The sequence below is a fragment of the Dermacentor albipictus genome, chromosome 2 (assembly GCF_038994185.2).
Source record: "Dermacentor albipictus isolate Rhodes 1998 colony chromosome 2, USDA_Dalb.pri_finalv2, whole genome shotgun sequence".
Classification (NCBI taxonomy): domain Eukaryota; kingdom Metazoa; phylum Arthropoda; class Arachnida; order Ixodida; family Ixodidae; genus Dermacentor; species Dermacentor albipictus.
This window is the reverse complement of record NC_091822.1, coordinates 106,874,702-106,900,727: the sequence shown is the minus strand read 5'-3', so window position 1 is coordinate 106,900,727 and position 26,026 is coordinate 106,874,702. Positions and strand designations below refer to the sequence as shown.

The following is a 26,026-nucleotide window of genomic DNA, read 5'->3' as shown; positions in this document are numbered from 1 at the left end:
GTGATTTCAAAGTGGATGTGTCGGTAGCGAGAAGGGAGCGGTTTACGCGTTCTGCGTTGGAGACATATCCCTCGCGATGCCACACCGATCTGGCCCAGCCGACCACCCAGCGGCGTACGTGCATCGACTTGACACTATCAAAGAATGTGATTGCACTTGCGAGTGAAATAATGACCGCCGATCAAGACAATAAATGGGTGTGCCTTTCGTCAGAATGACCACACATGAGGACATTAAATAAACTTCCGTGTGGTGTGCTAAAGAGCTTCGCTGGTCAACCACCTTCCCAGAGTGGAACGGCTAATGATTTTTTTTTGCAACTTGTTTGGGAAGTAGCTAGCGTATGCAATGCTGTCTTGACTGGTTGCCCGTATGATCTAGTTTTGTTCTCACAACTTGCCCGGATGTTCCCGTTTGAGTGCCTGGATAACGGCTCTCGCTTTTGGCTCAAGGTTACTTGAAGGTCGCCGACGACGGGCGCTAAAAGCATAGCATGCTCAAGAGCGAGGCTGAAGACGACCAGCGTTGAGCAATCCGCCTGGCCATTGAGGCCGTGAACACTCACCGTCCTGAACGCGCGGGGACTGTTCCCGCCCCCCCCCCTCTACCTGCATGTAAGTTAAGAGGCGGGCACCCCAGCTCGGTGGCATAATAAAGTTTTCAATCAATCAATCAATCAATCAATCAATCAATCAATCAATCAATCAATCAATCAATCAATCAATCAATCAATCAATCAATCAATCAATCAATCAATCAACCAATCAATCAATCAATCAATCAATCAATCAATCAATCAATCAATCAATCAATCAATCAATCATGCTTAAAAAGACATTTGAGGCATGAAGTTCGCAGGTCCGTAATGCAGCACCAAGAACAGATACCGAAATTCTGTAAAATGCATCCGTTAGAGCATCCAAAGCGGACAAGAGAGAGCGAGGGAGAGAGAGATAGACAACATGAGGTAAAGGCATAGAGGTTAACCAGATGAAGTGTCCGGTTGGCTACTCAGCTCAGTGGGATAGGGTAAGCGCAGAAAAGATACGAAAACAAGAGAAGATTAAAAAAAGAAACGAGAAAGAACGTATCAATTTTCAACATGAATATACAGCTTGCGCAAAAATGTTACAGCGTTTACGAAAGGTTGCGAAAATCCTACTTACAAATCATTAGTACACTTCATAGTGGTATACACAGTATAATTAATGATTTCTGCCCACTTTAGACGTATTATTAGATGCAGTTTTAAAAATTGTGATAGGTTTTCATAGCTGAATTGCAGAGCTATAAACTTGACAGTTGAGCTTTTTAAAATCTAGAAAAAGTATTAAATTTTGAAAAAGCGCTCTTCACATCCTCTATACATAGAGGGGCAGCCTAAAGGCAGTATATATATATATATATATATATATATATATATATATATACGGGTGCTCATATTATTCAATATTAAGTTATGCTTGCGGCACTACTGAAATGCCTTTACCTGCAATTAATGCTTTCAGGCTTGAATTTTCGGAGAATACCGGTCTACTGTGGTTCCATCGTGCACTCATGGCTTTTATAACGCGCGTCGTTATACTTGTCAAACGCACTCAGTCAGCCAGGTGGCCTAGCTATACCGTATGTGCCAGCTGACTTCAGCCAAGTTGTTCAAAGAAAAAGAAATGATTAAGAAAACCCAGTCTAAGATAAGATTATAAAACATGCAGTTTTCAGTCATCAGCGGTCTCAGAAGTCATGCTTTCTTAATATGATTTTTTTTCTTCTTTGGACAGCTTGTGTAACGTTAGCTGGGAAACCATATAAAGGAGGACTGTATCCCACGTAACAGCCGTTCGAATTAACATCCTCGTGTAGATAGATTAGACGTGTCGATGTGGACATAGCGAGAACCCCTGTCTGCTGCCGACCACGCCCTGGGGCGACGGGAGTTGCGCGTGGATTTGTTTGCTAGCAAACAATTAACCTGCTTCCAACGCAACCGGCTTAAACGGCCGCAGTGCTGCCGAGGCATGACGCAAACGCGCATGAGACCTACGCAAGCACGTCGCCCTGTTTAGGACACCCGCAGTTCCGCAGCCACCACGACGAAAGCAATTTAAAAATAAAAATAAAAGTATGCCAGCGTACATACGCACCATGCAGGGCTAGGAGCGACCGTGCTGCAATAAACCAAAGTGCCACGCAGCTGAGACCGCGGTTATAGTGATGCTGCAATGGACTACGCAGTTTGCCTTTCTTTAGCGTACTTCGAAACGAAGCTCCAAACTCGAACATTGTGCGTTCCACGCTTCACGTGTCTTCCCTCTCTCTCTCTCTCCACTGACACACGCACGCACGCACATTTTGCAGGAGTTTGAGCACGAAGTCATTTGCGCGCATTATCCTAACGCAGCACAGGCTCAGGCCTAGCGAAACAGCCCGCAGTGAAGAAAAAAAAAGAAAGCTAATGTGGAAGAGAGAGAGAGTGTGTGTGCGCGTAAAGGAAGAACAGGGAGCCTTCGAGCTCACCTGACGCAGTTTGTCCTGCCCGTATGAATTCTTCACGAGACAGCTGTAAAGAGCGTCGTGGGAGCAGCTATAGCGCGCCGTGTGCAGTAGCGGGGTGGAGAAAAGAAGGGCCAGGTGACTACGTGCGTACGGCCTCTACCTCGGTCTGGGCCTGGGCTCACCGGGGCCCGAAATGAGGGCCAGTGTAGAGCTCGTGAATAGAATGGGCGACGCAGCGGGCATTATAGGAAACGCAGGGTTACAACGTCCGCATTACCTGCGCTTCTCTGCCATTCGCTTTAAAATCAGTTCTATATAAACCAATTCTGTAGCTCATATAGTGAAGGCTTTCATTGTTCAGGCTGCGTAGTAATCAACGGGAAGGCCCCGGTATTTGGATTCTATAGTTCTTATATTGTTCTGCGAGTGTTTTGATCTTGAGGCACGCACCTAACATTTTAAATTGTCTCGAAAAATACCGCATACGTTTACCGAACTGTGTTTGCCGGTACAAAATTGTCTTTGTTGCTTACTCTGCACTATTACTACTAATAATAGCAATAAGAACATTACTAAGAATACATAAAGGAATGCAGCTAGATATATACTATGTACGAATTCCCCACCTTCCATGAGTTGGATATTTGGAATATTCTGAAGCAACTATCTTCTGATTGCACTCCTGAGAAATTGTTTGAAAGCGATACAGGGAAGGCAATCCTTGTTTTATGAAATTTGCCGACGCAGCAATTTCTAGCTCATCGGAGATCTCCCGCAGCAAACACAGACGTTGGACTGACGTTTGAAGTCAGTCGGGCGTTGGAAGTGCCGTACACACACACACACACAAAAAAGCTCGCTCTACGGAATACACCTCTCCAGTTCTCGCGAGTACTCCCAACTGTAACCACGAAGCCGATAGCATATTTACCATGCCCTTCTTGGGTGCCTAAGATATTCCGAAGGGAGAAGAACGTAGGTGGATAAACTAGGAAGACTGCACAAAGCGCCCTTCAACCACGCACAATATACTTGGGTCATGGTCAGTGAGTCGCTCGCGGCAAATTCTTAAAAAACATTTTCAATGGACATAGGGTTAGGCCATTGCTCGTCGTTGTAAAGTGATGCATACGCAGTGGTGTTTATTAAGTTTTCTTACACTGGAGTGAGCTGGAACTGATCTGTGTGTTCAGACCTTTCGCCTATGATAGTACGTGGGGGACTCTTCACCGAGGAACTGTAGACTATAGCATGCTGCGTAGGTGCAGCTGCGAGACAGTTGATTGGATGCTGATTGAACACTCCGTCGCGGCGGCGTTGTACTTATTTTTTTATTATAACTTTTAATTATTTTCTCATTCTGCTGTAGAACAGGCAGGAAGGATGGAGCAGAGGTAGTGCCTACCTCAGTATCTCCACAGAAACCCATTTGTAGCATAACAAAACTGGTGGACACGAGCTACTACTGACTGAAGATCATTTACCTGGAGCAATGTTAACGAGTGCTAACACTTTTGCCTTTACTCTCACTTTAGCGTGACGTGCCGTATAAAGCCCGACAGCTTCCTGGAGTGACGGGCATCCTGCTTGCGGGCCCGCCCAGACCTTCTCTCCTCACGTGAACTCTAAATGTCATTCTGGAATGTGATCCTCTGAGAATGCGGCTCCTACTGTAATAAATCACGTAATAATTGATTTTTTATTGCGCATTGCGCATTCGTGGCACAATGGTCCATTTGCCGAAACGGCCATTAGGAGGGACATTGTATTGTTCGACGCCAAGCAGATTACTGAGTAGACTAAGACAAGAGAGGCTTGAGGTCGCGACCGTTTGGCGTGGGCTTCTTCTGCGGCTGTTTTTTTTTTTTTAATGAAGCGGCTTTAGGCGATGCCTTGAAAATGAAAGGCGATGAGTTTCAGCGAGAGAATTTTGTTTAAAGACTTACTTTTAGGGAAGGACTGAGAGGAAAGCTTCAAATGCCAAACCAAACAGCGACATTCGCGTCGACGATAGCTACGACAAAGGCACGGCAATGATGATAGCGACTTCGAAGATAACGACAGCCCGGCGATGATTACAGCTCTAGCGAAAAAAAAAAAGACGAACCATATTCTCCACAACCACCGCACCCAATATGTAGCAATATGAACATATGGAATGCTACATAAGGAACAGTATGTGGGGTTATGGGATATGGGAGTCATCGGGCATATAAGGTTTTATTAGTGGGATGACGGCGGAATGATAACGACTACAACACAACTCTGCTGACGGCACATTGACCACCCGGAAGACGACACGAACGCTCTCAATTTTGCTACCCGGTATCGCACCTTTAACTGGCGGTAAAATGTTCTTGTCTGGCGACCCTTGCCATGAAAGCGCGATGATGACAAACGTTATGATAATGATGATTCCCTGCGACATACACAAATGAGCGGACGTCTTAACCGCTATCGCTGCAAGTTGAAAGAAAAAAAAATGACAATGAACAGATTTCCATAGCCAGCAGGCTAATAACTTCCATAGCCAGCAGGCTAATTAATTTAATCGTGAAACGCCCGTAAGCCTGTATTTCAAACTGAAGTCTTGTCTCCTTCCTAGACCGTATTAAAGTTCAGGCATGTAATGCTCAGCCCTGAACATTACACATAGTACCTTGAGTTTAAGGTTTAGCAGACTACAGAAGTTGCTAGGACGAAAGCATCCTCACCCGCCGCAGTTGCTCAGTGGCTATGGTGTTAGGCTGCTGAGCACGAGGTCACGGCATCGAATCCCGGCCACGGCGGCCGGATTTCGATGGGAGCGAAATGCGAAAACACCCGTGTACTTAGATTTAGGTGCACGGTAAAGAAACCCAGGTGGTCGAAATTTCCGGAGTCCTCCACTACGGCGTGTCTCATAATCAGAAAGTGGTTTTGGCACGTAAAACCCCTATTAAAGAAAAAAAAAACTATCCTCGTGAATAAAAAGTATGTCCATGCGGTAGGAGGCGCGTGATGTGAGCATCCTCTCCGCTGTATGCCGTCCACCACAATAGTGAATAGCAACACAAGCAAACGAACAATTTATTGAATCAATCATTCAACCACCCGTTTATTGTTCAGCGTCGAAAAAGGACACGCTTTTACGACCGGTCTGCAGGAGAAGAGACCTAGCCTCTCGTTCCCTACTGCGGCGAATCGCTTCGTGAAGCTAACAATGCGTCCCCTCGGACAGACCAGTGGCGACAACAAGGCGAGACATGTTTGACGAACAGAGTGTTGATGGATGGTACGCTGCCGCTGTCCCCGAAGATGGGAGCAAAAAACTCCAGGGGAGTTATTCTGTAAGAGTCCACCTAGTGGACATGTCCATTTCGTCTGCTGCTGAAGTGCCGATTGGCTTTCGACTTGGACGAAATGGACTTGTCCACTAGATGGACTCTTACAGAATACCTCCCCTCGAAAAGGGCGTCCTGCGCCGTTTCCTCACGGCCACTGCTACCCGCCAAAGTCGTTTGACAGCCTCTCCAGCCAATTGCTGGGCCATTCCAGAAACCAAGAAGCGCCAAGTTCAGTAAAGCTTGACAATCCCTGTCTAAGAAATTCTCCTCCTTTCTGTGTGTTCAGTGAAGAAAGGTACCGGAGTGATGGTGCGCACTCTCGCCCTCAACGCAGATCCTTCGGTGGCTTCGGGCGTTCCGAGTGGACGAAAGTGTGACAGTAGATTTCCCTGTCCTAGGGACCTAGGGAGGACCGAAGTGATTTAGGCAGACATCTCCGGCTCCTCAGGGTGTGCTTCAATTCAGCCATCTAGATTGTTGAGAATCGTACAGGACAAGCACGACATTCGCGGATACGGGCACAAGAGCCACAGAAACACGAAGACCCAGGAAAACAGTAACCTTCACTTCGACGAGCCATCGGGCACGAAAGAGGTATACTTCGGTGCAAATTTATACTACGTCAAAAGTGTGCCAAGTTGGTCGAGTTGACCACCCTGCGAGCAGGCGGACAACACAGTTGAAAAAACAAGACGGAAAAACTGTGTCGCGTCTGTGTTGGCCCACTCTCTTAAGTGTTCTCTACGTTAAATAAATAAACAAATAAATAAATAAATAGTACTCCTACGGAGTTAAAGAAAGTTGTAAGAACTACCCACTATTCAAACATGGGGTCCCGACTATCACTCGCCGAACAAAGCCAAGTGCATATTGTTCAATGTCCACTCGAGCATCGCTAGCAATTTTATTTTTTCAGATTGAATGATTGAATTACGGTTATTATCTAACTCGTAATTTAATACTGTAGTTGTCAAAGTGTGAGCAACGAAATCGTAGACAACTAAGGAAACTTTGAAATGGAATGTTTTCACCAAAATGCCAATTGCATGCTTATTTTCTGTTCTTTTTGTTCTTTTCAACAAAATTTATTATAAAAGGATTGTCAAGCATTCCTTCAAAAGAGTGCTGTGGCATTTTGTGGAGCATTATTTGTTGCGCTTTATCTCTAGAAACATTCAAAAGCAATCATATATATTTCTAAGTAAATGAAGCCAATTAGTCCCCGCCCACATGAATAATAGTTCCGAATTATTTTATTTCTAAAGCAATGTCTTGTTGAAAATCATCACTTTGCAAATCCACAAAGTCGTTTGAAACCACAAGTACACTATCCTTTATTACGATAACTGTCTTCGACCAACTCCCCCAGCAACATATTTTACTGTACTCATAATTTCCATGCTGAGTGAACCACGATGCTCACCGCTCCAATGGAGAACAGCTCCATATTTCGCTCTAGTGGGCTTTATGCAAAACTTTCCGTGTACATAATCCCGAGGCCTAACCAAATGCCGACCATCACCGGCCCTTCTGTGTTTATGAAACGCACTGCGCATTGTTCAGAATCCCCCCCCCCCCCCCACCCCCCCCCCACACACACACAAGCAATGTGGCTTACGTTTAACGTACTTATCTACTCGTGTACTTCTAGCTCGTATGAGTTAGGTCTATGCATTTGTGTTTTACCTCTTTGCCACTTACACCGCCTACTTTCTCGTTCAAGTGCCCTAATTCTGTCTTATGCAAATAACGCACGTGTGCATTGCGACTCCGTATTTGTAACACTCATACTAGGGGGTGTTTCAAGGTATTAAACGGACGTCAAGCTATATAAGTTTCCCCGAACCGCAACGTCTCTCGCTCCAGCGTACATTCTTCCTCTCAGAGGTAAACATAGGACTCGGTTTCACTCCTTCTCTTCGCTCAAGTGTCGCGCACACATCGGCTAATGCACGCGGCGGCCCCACCACTTGATACCTCGCGGCATTGGCGCCTCTTGCGCGTCCCCGATCACGCACTCGCTGTCGTTTGCGGCTCCTGTCCGCACGAGCGGCGGGGTTTTTCGCAGCGGCTCGCGCTGTGCCAATCGTCGCCGAGTGCACTCCAGTGGTATTGCGCCCGAGAACCGTGCAAACAAATACCGCTCGTTTTCCTGCGAAGAGCTGTGCGACTGTGCCGCATGCATTACTCTCGGCACGAGTGCGGGAGTGCAACGGGAGAAAATAGTTTCTAGTCACGCCTTGGAAGTCGCCGAGCGCCTATGGAAATGCGTTTGCTATAAGTCTTCGCTTTGTCAATATAGATTTCTTCGTGATCGCGTTTCCGCCTAGTCCTTTGGCTCTACGTAGTTTATACACTTCCTGTAAACGGATGTCATTAGCGAATCTTTGGACTATATAGCGGTCCGTATAGCTTTTTAGGTGGGCAGCTTGCAGAAAGACCGTTCGGTCGACGAAAAAGTTCGCGGTTCCGCCCGAAAGGGGAAGCACCGATTGCGATAGCAAATTAGTAGATATCTGTATGACGTAAGGATGGTAGTGTTGTCGGCCGTATGAACTTGTAAACATTCGCTTACTAACTAAATTAACAATGATAGATTGCGTATAAGCGTGACTCAACGAGGACGTAGAAAGAAACAGACACACGTAGACCGCGCTGTCTTTATACGTCCTTGTTCAGTCGCGCTTACCCATTCTATCATGAATTCAAAGCAACTAGCCCGTCAACGGGTTTTAACTAAACTAACCAGCACGATGTCACACGCGCACGGGTAAACATGAACACATCTCGCTCGATGACAGCGGAAGCTGTCTGTGAAAATGGTGGAATTAGGAATCGCGGCAGCAGTCGCGAGCCAATTGACCTCCGTGCATCTGTCACTTCAACGCCAACGAAATGTCAAAAGCCCAGCGCATACGGAGCAACCGGCACTACGCGCACTCCGAAACATCGCAGATCGCTTTGAAGATGAGGCCCGCGCGGGCGCGCACTTTGGCCACGTCGCAGATCGCTTTCAGGACACACGAGCGCCGGAAACGCTTCCCTAGATCGTCCGCCAAAGGCGTCTGCTACGACGTCCGCGGTTAGCGTGGCCAACGCCGCAGTAGACGCCGCGGTTGTCTCCACTCTGTACGGAGCGACGGGCGAGGAGGAGATCGAGGCATCCTAGCAGCCGCCGGAGAAGAACGCCCCTCCTCACTCGTCTTACCCCCCTGCCTGGCACGCCACAGGAGAGGGCATGCATCTGGGCGGCGTTCCTCGCTCGCGCACGCGAGATTGAACCGTGTCAACACCACCTAGATAGCACAAGGCCTTTTCACACCGATCCATGACGTCATGCTACCTGACCCGACTGCCATAGAATCTAATGGGGATGCTCCCGAGTAGGCAACAGTGATTTTGACGTCACCGCTTTCATCACGCCAGCCTTGTCAATAGAAATTTCGGCCCAGGTAGCGTGTCGTCATGGATCGGAGTAAACAGGCCTTGTGCTATCTAGGTGGTGTTGACCGTGTTCGCCGGTTCACCCTCACAGGCTTTCACTCATACGGAACCTCATGGCGACGGCAGAAATGCACCGGGAGTGTCCATATAATTACTATCGCAATAAAGTGTATTGTCGAGAGTCTACAAACTGTCTGTAGGCAACCTACAGGCTTAGCAGAAAGACGCCTGTAGACATTTTTGCATATGGAGCACTATTGCGACGGCTATGTGCACGTCGTTCTTCTATAACGTGGAAGCAACATATTACAGAGCGGACTGAGAGGAGGAAGCAATGGTGTACCCCTCAGATAAACCGTACAACGAGGGACAGGCGTGCACTCTTCGTACATCTTCAAGTCTCCTTAAGCTGACGTGAAAGTATTTTCTTGTTTGTTGCGATAGCAATTATATGGACACAGAGAAAGAGAGAGATAGGGAAATAGGGTCAATCATTTATTTACTTAAATGATGGCTCTAGGCCTATTCACGCGATATGAGAGAATGCTTACTTATAAGAGTTAACGAGAGCGGCACGAAAGTTTAGCCACCTGAACAAGGCGCGTCTTCTTACATGCAGAATACATAATGATGCAATTAAAACGAAGCAAACATTAAAATGGTACGAAGTAGACACGAGAATATGCAGTGATGAAAAATTAATAAAAGGTGTAAGCGCGGGTACAGACACATCACGTATATATATTAAGCATAGCAAATGTTCTAAAGATTACAATCTCTGTGCCAGCAACTCATTTATTTTTCAATAAATATCACTCTCGAAATATACTTGGGGAAATGACTTGCGCTCTAGTTTATAACAGGACTATGCAAGAACTAACCGAGGGACTGCAACTTGGCAACAGTATATGGACACTGAGAAAAAAGAAAAGACAATCTAATACAGCATGGTACAATGTAAATGAAAATTCAATTACTGGAACGAGGCTGATGGTCGTACCGCTATATATATATATAAAGAAAACAAGCAGATGGCTCAATGCAGACGCAGTCATCGTGCCTAGCAGCCGTTCGCAGTCACTGAAAAACGACTTCGTGCGTGGTCCATATTCCGTGACAGCCGAAACAAACGTGGTCGTATATTACAACGGTCGCTGCCAACGAAAAAGAAAAAGGGACACAAAATACTCTGCGGCAACTACTACCGACTTTAAGAACACGCCACGTGTATGGAACACTTTACAACGCGTGCCTCGCAAGCGTGAAGCTGCAACAGCTGCCAACATCACGTTTGTTGGCGTCTCCCGCGTTGTAACGTTCGGCGGCGTGGTTAGCCAGCTTAATTGCTCGCTCGTTCTCTAACAGCTTCTCCTTTTGTGATCCTTCGCCAGACGCAGGAACAGAGACATCCGAGGAGGGCTTTCTCGGAATTTCAACGAATGCCCAACGAACCCATGGCTGGTCGTATACACTGCTGGCTTTGACAACTGTACACTGATACCTATACAAGTACGCTCCATTACTTCCACTAAGTGCTTGTGGTTTGTGGGTTTGTGTGCACTTGTCCTCGTGCACGCATAGGTCACACTATTGTTTTTAGAGCGTACGGGAAGAGACGAAGCTCATGTATTCATTAAAGATCGTCTTTCTGTAATTGCTTGGTTTCTTTCTGGCAGCAACCTCCTGCTCTGTGAAGGTTACTGAGGAAGGAGGGGGGTGGGGGGGGGTGGGGTGGGGCGTCTTTAACGTCACCAATAAAAAGTCATCAGTGAATTAAGTGACCAGAGAAACTGCCACTCCTTGACCAAGCGGGTGCACATACTCGGTGCGATAAAACGAAGAAATTAACGACTCCATACGCTTGCTCCATACCCTTACGCTCGCTAAACTATACTTGTGCTCGTTCTTCCGTCGCAGCCATCAAAGTAACCATGCCAACACAGTGCCGCGATAAACTTGTGCAGCGAGGGAACACCGTACGAACGGAGAATACACGTTATACGCTTACAACCCAAAATTAAGGCGACGCCACCGGAGGGGCAGGGCCGATTAGACGAGCCGCACGTAAACCGAAAGAGTACCGAAACACCGCCTTAACGGAAGGCCTCTCACACGAGAATGCGTGCTGTTTATCGTCCACACAACATGTTAGATCACGTGCTGCCGTTCCGCACGAGTTAATCACGCGGAGAGACAGCGGCGCACGAGCCGAACTATACGCCGGCCGCTTTACCTTGCGTCTCGTCGCCGTCGCCACACGGGTCGTCGTCCATCGTCGCCGAAGACGACGCGCTCAAGCGCCGCTTCGGCTCGAAGCCGCTCCCGCCGCAGTCCTTGCTCGGGGTGGCCGCCGCCGGCGATTCCACGCCGCTGGCGCGACTCGAGGAGCGGGAGTGCTGGACGACAATCTCGGTGACCGTAGTCACCTCGAACTCGACCACGCTGAGGGTGAGCATCTTGCGAGTCAGAGTTCACCGTCGCACGACGAAGGTGACGAAGCAACGCGCCATGACGCGGCAGAACGGACGCTGTATCGGGCCGCACGGCGACAAAGACAGTGCACTATTTGCTCGAGCCTCGGGCGTAGATTAACCAAAGGCTGCAGAGGGTTCTTTAAGACACTGATGTATGCGTGTGTAACAGAGCGTCTGCGATGACGTAACCAGGGCAAAGTTGGATTACACGAGTCACATTTCGGCGGAGAGGGGAGTGGACTGCACGCGCGACTGGCGGATGGTAATTGTGGGCGCCACCAATGACGTGCTCGGTGTTCGGCGCTAGACAAGCTGGCTTTGCCGCAAGTTCATAGACGCGCTGTTATCTCATGCTACGTCACCCGGGCCAGGATAAAGAAGACGCGGTGTGCACCGATCGGCGTACAGCGTCAGAAATGAGGTTCGAATATTTTCTCCTCTGCACCGTAAAACTCTGAAAATGCTGCCTCGTAGACGGAGGGGACTAAAACCTGACGTCACAGCGTCTTTAGCCGGCTCGCACTGTCGCTGGTGAGGCGAGACAATATCGCTCAATAATTCAATCAGTGTGTGTTATATAATCCTAAGCAACGCTTTATTTTGGGCAAACCGTTTCTTTTCATTACTCGTGCGGCTATCATTCAGATTTCCTAAGCGCATCTAAGCTGGCGCTCTGGCAGCTTAGCCAGCTTAGCTTCCTCACTGAGTAAATGAAGGCTGTTTTCAAAGCGAACTTGTTTCTGACCGGGCTTGAATATATCTGGCTATATGTTGCTGATACGCGCATGCAAGGTTCAGCGAAGGTATCCTCCAGTGTAGTCAACCGTGCCTGTAGCTCGTTCCGTAGCAGAAGCAAAACCGCTTCTGACAGGCCGCGTTATTGTAGAGGCTCCTTTCGAACCGTACTGCTTAGACGAGTGCTTGCACCACAAACTACACCCGGCTACTCCGACGGTCTCATCCCGGTGGTTATATACCTAAATGAAAGGCTGTTACATTACAGTAGGCGTTCATCGTCATCATAACCGTATGTACATATATTTTGCATATCAACCTCAGTTGCATAGCTCTTACATAGATGTCTCCATTGCTCCAACTCTCAATATATACGTCTGGACAGCGTCGTTCAGGAAAATGCAACACGTGCTCGTTCTACGGCGCCAGTGCATTCCATCGCTATAAACCATCTCTCTCACATTAGAACGAGTACGCTCTTTAAAAAAAAGGATAATGGGATAGTTTGGTCATATCAAAAGAGATAGATCATCGTGTCGTCTCAGTAAGTCCTTTTGCCAATAAGGCAACTCGATGTATGTGTAGTACAAACATACTGACATGAAGAACGGGCCTCGCATGCGGCACGTGTATTAAAAAAAAACGTACGAAAGTTCGTAAGTTAAAGACGGCTCCGTCCTGTCGCATCCGTAGTGTGTTAGTGTTTTATGACAGCGCATTTCTTTCGGACCATCGGAACGGGTGCTGGAATACCCTGGAGTATCATCAGCAGGCGACGCGAGATTCCACTGCTTCGCCACTCAACGCGAGGTAATATAACGCGAAAGAGTTAGGCAAAACGGAAACGCAAAAATGTGGTTACGCACACGCAAGACGGAAATGACGCCGGCGAAATAGGCGGCTCTAGTCGAACGAATCCCCGGTGAAATACGGCGTCCCGGCTCCGCGTTTCGGGAAGAGGCCATAAATTCCCCTTCGTAAAGTTAATTCGAAGCTCTTTCGGCGTGCTCGCGCCATTCGAGTCACATGGGTAGTAGGTATGCGCGGCGCTGCCACCGTCTTCTCTCTTCGCCTTTACGTCGCTTCTCCCGACTCGTTCCGTCCGCGGACTACGACGACGAGAAGGAAGAGGAGTTCCTTTCTTTTACTGTTCCGCCTGGCTGTTATCCGCAGAACCGAATCTGAGGAGCGGCGACAAATATAGCGCTTCCAGAGGTCAACGAACCCGCAGGTGCGCGTTTGGTTGCACCGAAAACGGACGTAGAAGAAGCGGCGGATGGCACGGGGGGGAAAGGAGGCAGCGTTGGCGCTTGCACGCGCTCCAAACGAAACGAGTGAAAGAGAGAGAGAGAGAGAGCGGAAGGTAAAGAAACGGAGAAGACAACGCACAAAATAGTTTTCAAAAGTGGAAGAGAATGACAGAAGGGAGCAAGGCTGGCAGCGCGCGGAGTAGCAGCAGAAACGGGAGCGATGGGGTATAGTGAGAAGGGTTGCCTCGCTTCTTCTACGTCGTGACAGTTATGAGAGAGCGAGCGACGACACACCAAAAATACTCGTGACAGATTTTTTTTTTTTCGCCCGGCCGTAGAGCAAACAAATAAGGAAGCACCGTCCGCTGTATAGGTGCGCCCGGCGCGTACATCCACTCCGACTTTCCTATATACGGAAGGGACGGCTAGCTTGGTGCCAGCGAAAAAAACAAAAAAAGAAGGAAACTCTAAAGGGAACGTGAACACAGCGGAATCTGGAATGCGAGTCGAGCTCGTGCTCTCTTTTGATTTTACTACTTCACCTTCCCGCGTGTTACAGTGAGTTCGCTTCTGTTGCTATACCTTGCCTCCAGGGCGTGACGGGGTGACGCTGTTCAGTGCGTGTGTAGTAGTGCGGTTGGGGATCCGCTTCGTCGCTCTCGCGACAGGGTCACTTATCAGATGCAACGCCTCTGTGCTCGCGGTATAGTGCATAAGGCGTGAATTTACCTGACGCCGGTGTCGCGCTAACCGTAAGTTACGACCTTCACGTCGCCCACGTAGTAAGAGCTATGCCGTGTCTTTTTTTTTTTTTTCAATGTGAGACCAGGGACGTGGATAACAAAACAAAGGAAAACACTTTGACAGACGTGCGCATATCCCCGATGCACGACGATGCCCCGAGGTATGTTTTTTCCTTCTCCGTAATGGAGGTCAGATTAAAAGAAAAAAGAACAAGAGTCACTTCCCAACGAGGACGTAGTTCAAATGCTGCCGCTGGTCTCTCGGTGCATACTCGTCGCGCACATTTGACTAGGGTCGCCGACGCACACTATACGCTCGCTCTTCACTGGTAGATCGCGGAGTTCTCATAAGCGCGCTGCTGGCATAGCGTACGCAACAAGTGCCGCACGATTCGGCTCCTTGCAAGTTCGGCAGCTTGCAAGCTCCATGCTGCTCATAATCGAATTGAGTTGATACTGTTAACAGCAAACCGCGTGCAAAGTGTCCTAAAAAAAAAGAAAGGATAGTATGGAAGACTGCGACGGCAGCTGTGAGCTCAGAGTAAACTTTCGCCAAAGCGCGCCAGTTCAAACATCGTCATAACCATCATCATCATCATTGCCAAATTGACTAACCACACGACCTGCGCTCATGCAGTCGCGGACACCACGACAGTGCGCGAACAGGGAGCGTGCAACGGACCGAGTTTGAAGAAGCAAAAAAAAAAAAAAAACGAAAATCGACGTCGTACCCACCGAAACGCGCACCCCGAGGCCTGCCGCCTAAAAATCACGTCCTCTCCCCCCGATCACAATGCCACCGACGAATACGACGCAGCCGGTCGTCTTGGATAGCGCACGTCTGCGGGGATGGGCGGAGAAACGCCGGCGGCTGTCAAAACGACCGCAGTGGCGCGTAGGCGGTGGCTCCTAGAGAACGAGCCGCTTTGCGGATCACTGCAGCACACACACTTCGCCGCCGTGCAGCCCGGTACCGCAGAGAAGCCCAACCGGCAGCAAGATTCCACGGAGGTGCGTTGACGGGGCCCGGAACATTGAACTCGGGGGAACGTGGCGTACGCGCTGCACGCTCTAGTGCAAAAACTGAGCGGTTAAAAAAAAGAAAGAAAAGAGACGAGGAAGTAGAATGACACGAAAGCACCGTGGCTAGAGCCGCGGAGCGTCGATGTGAAGGGACGCGCTAGCAGGCGCGAAGACTTTTATTGTGTGTTTCTTGGGTGCCCCGACCGAGGCCGGGCGCGCTTTGCGGCGAAGCGCGCCAGAGAGCTTCCCTGCTTCGCCCGCTCGTCAAGAGATGACGCCACTCGCCAAAAAAGGCCTGGCAGCGCTAAGTGGAGGAAAGGAGAGAACAACCAACCGCTCTCCAGAGCCAGATTCGCGGAAACCAGGAAAAAAGAGCGCGTTATTCGAGTACGTTGGGCCGGCACCTACGGAGTACGCGCTGTATTTCAGTCGGAAGTACGCGTAGAAACTTCATTTCCTCGCTAAAGTGCATGTGCGCGTCCACTGTAGACAATGTGGTTGGACTTTCGCTGCGCAGGAAAATTGGCAAATAAAGGTCTATACTGTTTTCGTGCATTCAGTTGAAGGGAAAACGTGTTTTGTGGTTGTGAAGAAGGCGCAGAATGCCCGGCAAAGCCGCTCGCGTAGCGCAGGTCCCCAAAACAAAGAACTCTTATGCGAAGAGAAAGGTATCCTGTTCTTGCCGGACATCACATTTATTTATTTATTTATTTATTTGTTGTTTTATACAACGATCTCAAATAGAGATTATAGCAGGTATAAAAAAAGTGTTTACATAAAAATGCACAAACAGGATAACACAAGTACTACGTATATAATAGTGAACAAATATAAGAATTTGTTAAATGTCAAAAGCAGGAAATTGATGAATAACACAAATAATTTAGACACAAAACAACACACCCCAAATAACACCGAAAAGCCAGAACGAGACCAGATTACAGTGAACCCCTAACAAACCCTAAATGGCACACGAAAAAAGACAGACGCAAACATAAGCAACATTGCTCAAAGAATTATGGTAAATATGTCTCAACTGAAGACAATGAATCCTCGGTTACAACATCATCGACACGGCTATTCCATTATACAATGGTTGTGGGAATAAAAGAGTGCCTAAAGCAGTTATTACGTGTCCAAATAAGTATGTCATTTTACGTTCCTAATGACAAACTGGGCCACATCGATTCCAAATCACTTATGTAATTAACAAAGCCGTAGCAGAAGCACCCCAATGCGGTTGAAAGCGATGTCATGAATTGTTTCTGTCATTATAAAACAATAAAAGATATACCCAGTCCTTGAGAGATAAATGTGCGACAAAATGGTAATTACTATAACACTGGCCAATGAAAACCTTCTGGCCATTCCTCTTTACTCATTAGATGTTTTTGATACCACGCCATGCTTCATAGCAATTCTTTTTATCACACTGCGACAGCAGTTAGATGCTCGATGCAGCGTTCGAAGTACTGGTATGTCTGTCCGTTCCGTTACGCCGCAGTCGTTAGACCACCGTCTCATCTTCAACTTCACCCTCACCACATCGAGAAAACAATTCAAACAACAAACAAAAAATATTTGGTTAACCCGGGGATTGGAACTCACGCTGCTGCAGTAGTGCGTAGTTTGGGGTCGGATGCGTTACCCATTAATATTTTTTATGCGAAGCATACTAGCCGCACAACCACGCTCTTGCTTGCTGCGCCGCGCGCGGCCGCGTAGCTACCATATGACGTCATAACAGCTGCTAAAGCGGAGGCTCAACTCGTGCGCTCGCTTGCGGCCGCGTAGCTACACAGCCGGGTCTCAGCTCGTGCGCTCGCCTGCATGAGTTGTTTCTTCGTCTATCCGAACCAAATATAGCCAAGCAACAGCAGTTCACCAGGCTAAACAGTGGTTCAACTACTAAAATAAAGGCTAGTATGCTTCGCATCCTGGGCTTAACCTTAGCTAAGCCACAGCCATTTTTTATTGCGATAGCAATTTATGGACACCCCAGGCGCATTTCCACCGGCGTCGCCGTCGCCGGGATGTTCCGCATAAAGTCCAAGTGCGATACCACCGTGGCCGCGCGCCGTATGCTATAGCTGCGAGTGAAAGCGCGCGAGGGTAAGCCGAGGATGGTGACTTGATCTCGGGCGCTCAAGGGAGAAAGGAGGTTAAGAAGCACGCCATCTTCCCCAGCGCTCAAGGCGCCGGAAGGGCGAGGGGGTGGGGAGTTCTACTCTGGCGTAGGATGCGTATGTCATGGATGGGCGCGGCTGCGCTGGCCTTATGCTGAAAGCGATCTGCGTTGAATAGAGTCAGCCGCGCGCGCGGGCCCTATATTGAAAGCGATCTGCGATCAGTACAGAGTCTAGGTGGGCCGTGGGCTCATTGCTTCCTGAGCGCTGTCTTCCAGCCCCTTAGTTCGCGTTGAAGCGAGAGACAGCAAGAAGGTCGATTCGCTCGCTGCTGCCGCTGTTACCCACGCCAGCGCTTTGACAGCGAGTGTCCGCGTTCATCGAGTGAGATGTGCTTATGTTTGCGTGTGCACCCGTGACACCACGCTTGGTAATTTATTTAGTAAGCGAATGTTTTGGAGTTGCTACAGCGAATAAAACTACCACCCTTACTCCGAATAACTGCCTACTATAACTTGCTATCGAAAATATGTGCTCGCCTTTCGGCAGAAACTGCGACATTTTTTAGATATGAACAACATGCATAGGGATCGGCAAGCCACATCACAAAAAAAGTGCCTAATATTATTGAGGCTGACAAGCGCACGAATTAAACAAGAACACGCAGTCTGAAAGCTGCTCTTGCACTGCATACACGCTTCGCACATCCGATACAACTGCAAGGCCAAATGACCTCTTAGACCTATATAGGATGGAGTCTTGGCATGTCGGTCACACATGCGACTCTGCTAAAAACTGCGTAATTCTAACAAGATGAACATGCCATATGGAGGAACACGAGGTTCTATAAATGTCGAAAACGTACTGAATACGGTGTAACGTTATCATACAAAGGACAGCAGTAGTCAATTTTAGTTGGGCGACCGCAACCACCCACGTACGCAATGCGCGAAGTCGCGCGTACGTAGCTAGCCAAGAGCGCGCGCAAGAAACGGCAATATTTGGCCGGACGCAAAAGTTGAGCAAGCGATTACTGACTTGCGCTGACTTGTGCTACACTTGCGCTACCCAACGCCGCCATATGCCAGCGCCAGAAACTGTGTAGCCAATATCAGCCGCCACGGAGCCAAACCACAAACCGGAGTCATTTCTTTGGCCTGACCCATATCGAAAAATGCGCTTTCGCGGTAACGCGAGAACGCGAGAGAACGTGCCCGCAAAGACCGCAGAGCCCGCATCGGGCGCTACGCACCCTTTTGAAAAGCTGCGGGCGCACGCAAGAGACCGTGCGTACTCCTGCATACTACGCATGCGCACTGTCACCTTCGCAGTTTTCCTGCGCACGTAGAGCTGCTGCGGACACCCAACTAAAGCTGTTTACTGAGGCTTCGCGCAGCATTCGCGTTTAGTAACTTGTGCAAGGTTGTGAGCACCACGTACATTTTGTGAGAGGCAAAGAAGGCTATGCTTAAAATGTGATACTTCATAGAACAGACGCCAACTGCCAACCACCACCGCCACCGGCATGAGTCATGTGCATAGTTCTGGCCCTAACCCTTCGTGACCCATCGAAGAAAGACAGTAAGGCGCCAGCGTCCGCAAATCGAATGCGGGGAAGATGCAGATAAAACTTCGCTTTAACACTTGACTAGCGCACGCGATTGGTTTTGAGTAGAGCTATGGTAACAGGAAGCAAAAATAGGTGTTAACCAATTGTAACGTGTGTTTGTAAAGCACTTTGCAAGTGCTGGCTTCTGTCTGCTGACTGTAGGCTTATGCCGGAATATGGGTCGCGGGCTGGGTTGTGCGAATATCAGTTTTATTTGTTTATTTATTTTTACATACTGCAGCCATATTGGGCTATATTGCAGGAGTGGGTATGAAAAGCAGGACAATGATAAATAACAAAGGCAATATGAATAACACAGACTCAATGAAAATAACCACCTATTCAATGGTCGCTAAAAATAAGTTTAATATAAGAGAACGAGTATTACCAGGCAAAGGATTCCAATATTCAATAATACGGGGAAAGATACTGTATTTAAAGATGTCTGTACTGGCAAAATATGGGGCAATGTTAAGGTGATCGTGACTTCTAGTATTGGATGGTTTAGCAGGACTAATATCGCTGTCTGTTTCAACCGGGCCACACATTCCGCATACTTGGTAACATACATAAGGTATGCCAGAATGTAACACAAGTGCACCAATATTAAGGCGTAAAGCTGTTCGTGGGCACTTTAAGAAAATTAAATAAATAAATGAATAAATAAATAAAAAGGAAGGTGTGCTATCTTTGCCAATAAAACCAGCTATTAGTCAGGGTCTCCCTTTTTGTGGTCGTATGTTCGCGCTGTGACCTATATATATATATATATATATATATATATATATATATATATATATATATATATATATATATATATATATATACTGTTTTTGGCGCGCGCTTAGTGCCGTGCGAGGTAATTTTAATCATAAATCGTAAAATGCAAGCCTGCATGTTCTCGCACGGACAGAACATACTTGACGCCCATACGCCACAAGCGAATCGCAAGAGCAAAAATTCAGTGGCGATTTAGCGCCAAAGGCGCGAGGAATCGAGTAGCACTGCGTTGTATCTCCTTGGCGTCCCGGATGAACGGTTTAAACAGCGTTCACCACATTGCAAAATGTTGTTCATGAGCTCACTCGACACGTCCTGCCTCTTGGAGGAGCGGAGTGCAACTAACAATGGTCCGGAGCAGGCCACGGTCAGTAGCCATATATATATATATATATATATATACATATATATATATATATATATATATATATATATATATATATATATAAATACCTGTACATCTACACCTAGCGGTATATATACAAGCTTCTACACCATGTCCGGCTTCCCCCACATCACGCACATATACTTTTCTCCCACTTTGGCACTCCTAATGCTCACACATTAAAAAATGAAGGTCAAGTAGCAGCGTAACAACGTGACACGAGGACCGAGTGTGATATTGCCGCGAAAGTCTCAACACAAATGGGTTTTCGGACGAGCAACACGCACCATCACTACACACTGCGTCTGTCCTGTCACACTGTCGCAGGGGCCGCTAACTTCCTTCTAATGCGACCTCCGGCGTTAAAGGTCAGCGCCAAGAAGGCGTTGCGCACGCTGAGAAAGTGCGACGTGTCCTCGGAGAAAGACACACATGTGCTGCCTCCCGGCCTTCATGAATGGAAAGGCGCACGGTGGAACAGGTACTGCAAAATGACAGTAAATTATGCAGGATCCATCAAAGATTACTGTCAAAGTAAGAAGGCCACTTTCGGATTCCGCTGAATTATCCGCAAAAGTGATTGGCGCGACGATTCTTCCCGTTCTTGTGCAAACTGGGCATCCGCACGTTGTTACCAAGCCCTGCGTCGCCTTTCTAACTCTTTTCGTTGAAAAGGTTGTTCCTTTTCTAGCCCTGTCGCCGTAGCAACGCGCTGGAACCACTGCCTTCGCCGACACCCCAAGGTTTACCAACCCCTGGCACGACGTCAGCGCCTCTTCGACCAACCAGCGAGGACCGTATGGACACCGGCGCCTTTTCCTCACCGTCGGTGACGTACTTCTTGTCTATTGGTCCCGCCTCCGTGGAAGCCCGCTGTTCCTCTTAGTCCGCTACTCTCTTCTATTTCCGTAAGGTGAGAAAACGCGGGCGCCACGACCATCAAAACGGGGTAAACAAACAAAGAAGGCTATTTACTTTAAAAGTTAAAATGCAGACTCAAGAAAATTTTCAATTCGCATTTGCCGCGATAACCGCGCTGCGATTCCAGCCGAAGTTTTTATTCACAATGAGGGCAGAAATAAGGAGAAAGCGGTACGGCACCGATTTTTCGGAACGTTCAAAGCACAGCTACTGCGAAGGGCGAAATTAACTCGCTGACTCCGGGCAACGCGTCGCCAAAGATGATACATGTATTTATTATTGAATATTTTAAAACATCAGGAATAATGATAATAAAAAAGTTATAATAATGTAAGTTAGCTTTGAGTATTTCTTTTTGTCAGTATAAGCCAGATAAAGCGCAATTTGCAGTAAACTCACAGGTTAAATGCACGTACTCTACACATATTATATATGTTGAGAGGTACCCTAATACGTGCAGCGCATTCGCGAACGAATATTATGATTGGATCGTTATTTAGCAGGCATCAAAGTGAATAAGTGAATATGATATTGCTTTAGACGTGTCATATATAAGAACTATACGACGTGCAACTATCAGAAAATTATGAGTTTTCTTGCCGGAGTGTACTTCAAGTATATTGTTATCCGCCAAGAGAATTATTCAATTGTGTTCATTGCTTCAAGTTACTGTCGATATTTATGCTTTTTATGTAGTCTCCGAGTTGTTTTCTTAGTGCCTGTAATTTTGATATTATTTGACTGTTGTAGAGGATAACATAATTTTGATTTGTTCGTGTTGATACGCTAGAGTTGCTCTTTTTTATATTTTGTTAACTGTTCGCTTTGCAGACGTATGCTTCTATTTGATGCTGCTGTAAGGACGGCATGGCCTTGTCAGGCAGTGCATGCTTTTTGACATATAACCGAGTAGACGAGGAAACAAACGAACAAGGAAGAAATTTACAATTAAGAACAGGTTATTATTATTGCAAGTTATGACGCGGATTCAGATAAATTCAGCTATGTTATAGTACTAAAATGAAAGGAATACCTGCTTGTCTTTATTGGCGCGAAATACGGGGTTAACGCATCCCGCCTGAGGTGAAGAGCTTGTCGGCTCACTAAATGCGCACTGCGATAAAAAATGCAAATAGCTTTCAAAAAGAAAAAAAAAAATAGGTTCTGCAGTTCTAAGTTTCATAAACGCGATTTGAATACGAGGAAGCCGAACTGGTTGACTCTGCGATAATTTTGATCACTGAAGGTTTATTAACGTGCATCCAAGGCTCGGTACGCAGGCATTTTTCTTTTCCACTTCCATTGGAATGCGGTCACAGCATCCGGGATCGAACCCGGATGTTGTGACCGGCTGCCGAGTCCTACGTGGTGCAGCACCAAAACCACTGAGCGTGGCCTTGCGCTAAGCTACCGTGGAAGTTTTTTGGAGATGGGCTGAGAGATAACTTGTTAGTGTAAAGTAGCCTTAAAAAAAGAAGTCACTGTTTCTTTCTTCTAAGCTCGAGCGGTTGAATGCCATTATCTTTTATTAGTTCTAGTAGCGAGTCGCATATTGAATAATTATTGAATACAGATATAACAGCTCTTTTTTTTAGATGCTTTCAAGGCCATCGATGCCATTTTTGGCGCAGAGATCTCGAACTAGGCGCGCATATTCCAATTTGCGTCTAATCAATGAAAAGTAGCAAGACAAGTTTAACGTTGTAAGGGGCTGACACAATTTTGGAATTTGGAATTTTGGCTTCAAAAGAAGGTGCAACTGTGAAAAGTTGATGAACAATTGTTCTTTATCCGAATTTTCCACGATAAAGTGTTGCTTATTGTGACTCCTAGATATTTGTAGCTGCTAACTTCATGAATAGGTGGTGTATCTAAGTGATAGATGCAAGGTATAGTCAAGATATCTTGCCTGTCATTCAAAGTAATATGCCTGTATCTATGTTGAGCTTCTATACCCGCCCCCTGCACAAGGCAGGAATAGTCTTTAAGCTACTACATAGGCTGCTTTATTGAATCTTTGAAAAACACCCAGTCATAAACGAATAACCAAACATGTAACCGACCTTCCACAGCGTGAACGATGTTGGTAATATATAAAATAAGAATAGAAGAGGACCGATGGTAATGCCCTGTGGTACACAGGAAGAGATTAGAAAACAAATCCGATAGTTTTCCACCGGTCTGGATTAACTGTTTAGTATTCAGTGAATAAGCATATGTCCAACAAACAAAGAGTTCAGGAATTCCTGTATTTTTAAATTCGCCTATTAGCTTAATATGCGAGACCTTGTAAAACGCTTTACGAAAATCAAGAAAAAGTAAGTCAGTTTGGTTGTTCTTGTTGCGAAGGAACGAGTCAGAGCCACAAGATGGCTCACACTGTATACAAGAGAATCGTCTTTTAAATACGTGTTTAAAGCTTGTTAGTATTGGAAAGCTACGCTAACACGTAGTCTAACTTTTTGAATGTATGTTCCGGACTGTCCTCTAGTCGCACGGCAGTTTGGACGAGAATAGCGAAGCTAGAAATGTAACGGCAAAAGAACCTTTGCAAACGGTACAGCGTATCTCCGAAATGTTTACGATATGTCTTCGATGTTCCCTGGATGCCTACAGCGTATCCCCTATATCTATAGCATGCTGTAAATCCGTATATTTGACGATTCATTATTTCTAGGTGACGCTGGACAGCTGGCCGGTGGTATGATGCGCAACGGCTGAACACGAAGCCTAAGCGTTATCAGCAAATGTCACTCTAATATTTCTTTTCTTTTTAAAGCCCAGGAACACTCGTCTTATACACCAATGATGAGACATGTGTACAAAAACACGCCGGGCTGCAACGCACTCCTTACCTGTCTCAAAGTAGGTGTTCTGCTTCTCGAACGCCCGGCTGAACACGTTGGCCGGCCGCTGCTGGAGGAAGCAGATGGCCCGGTTCTTCTCGTTCATGCCGTGCTCGTCCATCGCCGACATCTCCGCTCCGTTTGGCACCGACCAGCTGTTGGGTTTCCAGTCACGAGAAGCGTAAGCAAGCACTCCGACCTAAGGCGAGGTCACCGGCGAGCACAACTCGAAGACGTTGACAACTCGTCGCGCATTTTCACGTTTGTTTCCCGAAACTTGCGCATCTTTCGTCCGCAGAAGTGGGTGGCACAGTCGCGCCGACTGCAGCTATCTTACTGAAGCAGAAGATCATTCACATTTGCATATGCCACGCACAGGCGTAAACAAACGCGAACACTCACAAGGACACACACGTAGCACCAACTCGGCTTCTTTTTCTTTTTCTCCGCGACGGTCGTTATCCTCCGGTTCGCCTATACACGGCGCCGTCACAACAGCGCTTTCTCGCTTTCGACCCTATTCGTCGTGAATGCCAGGGTTGTTCTCCGATCGTGCGCAGTATGTATATATACGCCCGTCTCGGAAGAATAGATGCAGCAGCTGCCTCCCACAGGCAGACAACACGCAGCGGGACTGCAACAAGAGAAAGCCAATTCCGAGCGCCACGGCTGAAAGAGGACGAGGAGCTCCCTCCCTTTTTTTTCTGCTGCCTGCGCCTTCTCACCTCGTTCGACGTCGCTGAATGCGAAAAGGAGGTTCTGGTGTTTCTCAAAGTTTGTTCTAGCATGAGAAAAAAAAAAAGAGGAATACACGTGGTACCGTTGCCTGTAGTGTGGCTTCGAGAATAATGAGAAAGATGCCGCTGTCGTTGGCCAACAATAGACGAGGGATCGTCTTCGACCCAGATCCGCGCCGCTATGTGGTTTGCGGCGGGAGCTGGCGGCCGCGCGAGTCGGTAAGCCAGTTGTGCGTAGTATTCTTCGGACAATGGAGGAGTCTGGGTCAGCAGCGCGTTTGAGGTCAGCGCGGCGGCGGCGGTGCGTCTTCGGCGCTGCGAGAGATACGGGCTGCGGCTTTTACGTCGTTCGCTCCCTTTTGTGCGCGCCCGTTATCTGGAACGCGGCTAGGCGGGCTGACCGGGACGTCGTCGGGGCGCCCCGGCCTGACAATGGGTACGCTGAGTTAAGGCAGAGTCGCGAAATATAGACATTAGCCGCGAGAACCACGCTAGGACGGGGCGTCACGTCACCACGCGTCTGAACGTCACTTGATTGCTCTTTCCGAAACAGACACACACAAAAAGTTTGACATGTAGTAGTTCGCGTCAATCAGTTACCCTATACCACGACAGCAGATTACCAGAGATGAGCTTACCGATGCGCAATCTAACACGCTTCGATGTGAGACATTTGGAGATAGCGTGCAGGGAAATGCGTGCGAGGATACCTGCCTGGAGTCTACTGACCGCTGGGACGTGCTTACTCCTTTGAGACACGGATAACAAGATCGCGATCCTGTTATACTCGGTTACCTAGGCAGCTACAGAGTATACGACGGGCCACCCAAACAGTTGAGTTGCCGTGACTTCGAGCGCTGTGACAAAACTGCTTCGGCAAGAACCTCGCAAACAGATGGACGTAACGAGACTAGAGACTGCCGGAAGTATAGACAACTCCACCGCGCAGAGCGGGTTCGGAAGTCAACCTCTCCCGTAGCGCGGCTTTTGCAACTAGCCGAGCGAGAAGTAACATCAAGAAGAGAGAAAAAAACGAATGGCAAGGGGGGCTGCCCACATCCAAAAGCGACCAGGAGCGCACGTCACCTAATCGCGCAGACGCGGAAGTCAGCCCGGTCGGGCTCTACTATG

General features: G+C 47.6%; 1 protein-coding gene across 5 annotated transcripts in view; it reads right to left on the bottom strand.

Annotated features, from left to right (window-relative positions):
• Nucleotides 1-25,281, bottom strand: part of LOC135914901 (kazrin-like) — a 217,267-nt gene extending 191,986 nt beyond the window's left edge. For 2 of the 5 annotated variants that reach the window (XR_010568456.2, XM_065447830.1), the window contains exon 1: nucleotides 11,500-11,810. Coding sequence is in view for 3 of the 5 variants with exons in the window: in XM_065447830.1 (XP_065303902.1) it covers nucleotides 11,500-11,722 (223 nt within the window). In the remaining 2 variants the exon portion in view is untranslated. Of the gene's footprint in view, nucleotides 1-11,499; nucleotides 11,811-24,167 lie in introns of those variants that run through there. The other 3 variants (XR_010568457.1, XM_065447829.1, XM_065447831.2) reach the window with 2 other exon arrangements.
• Between the last annotated feature and the right edge of the window lie 745 nt (nucleotides 25,282-26,026).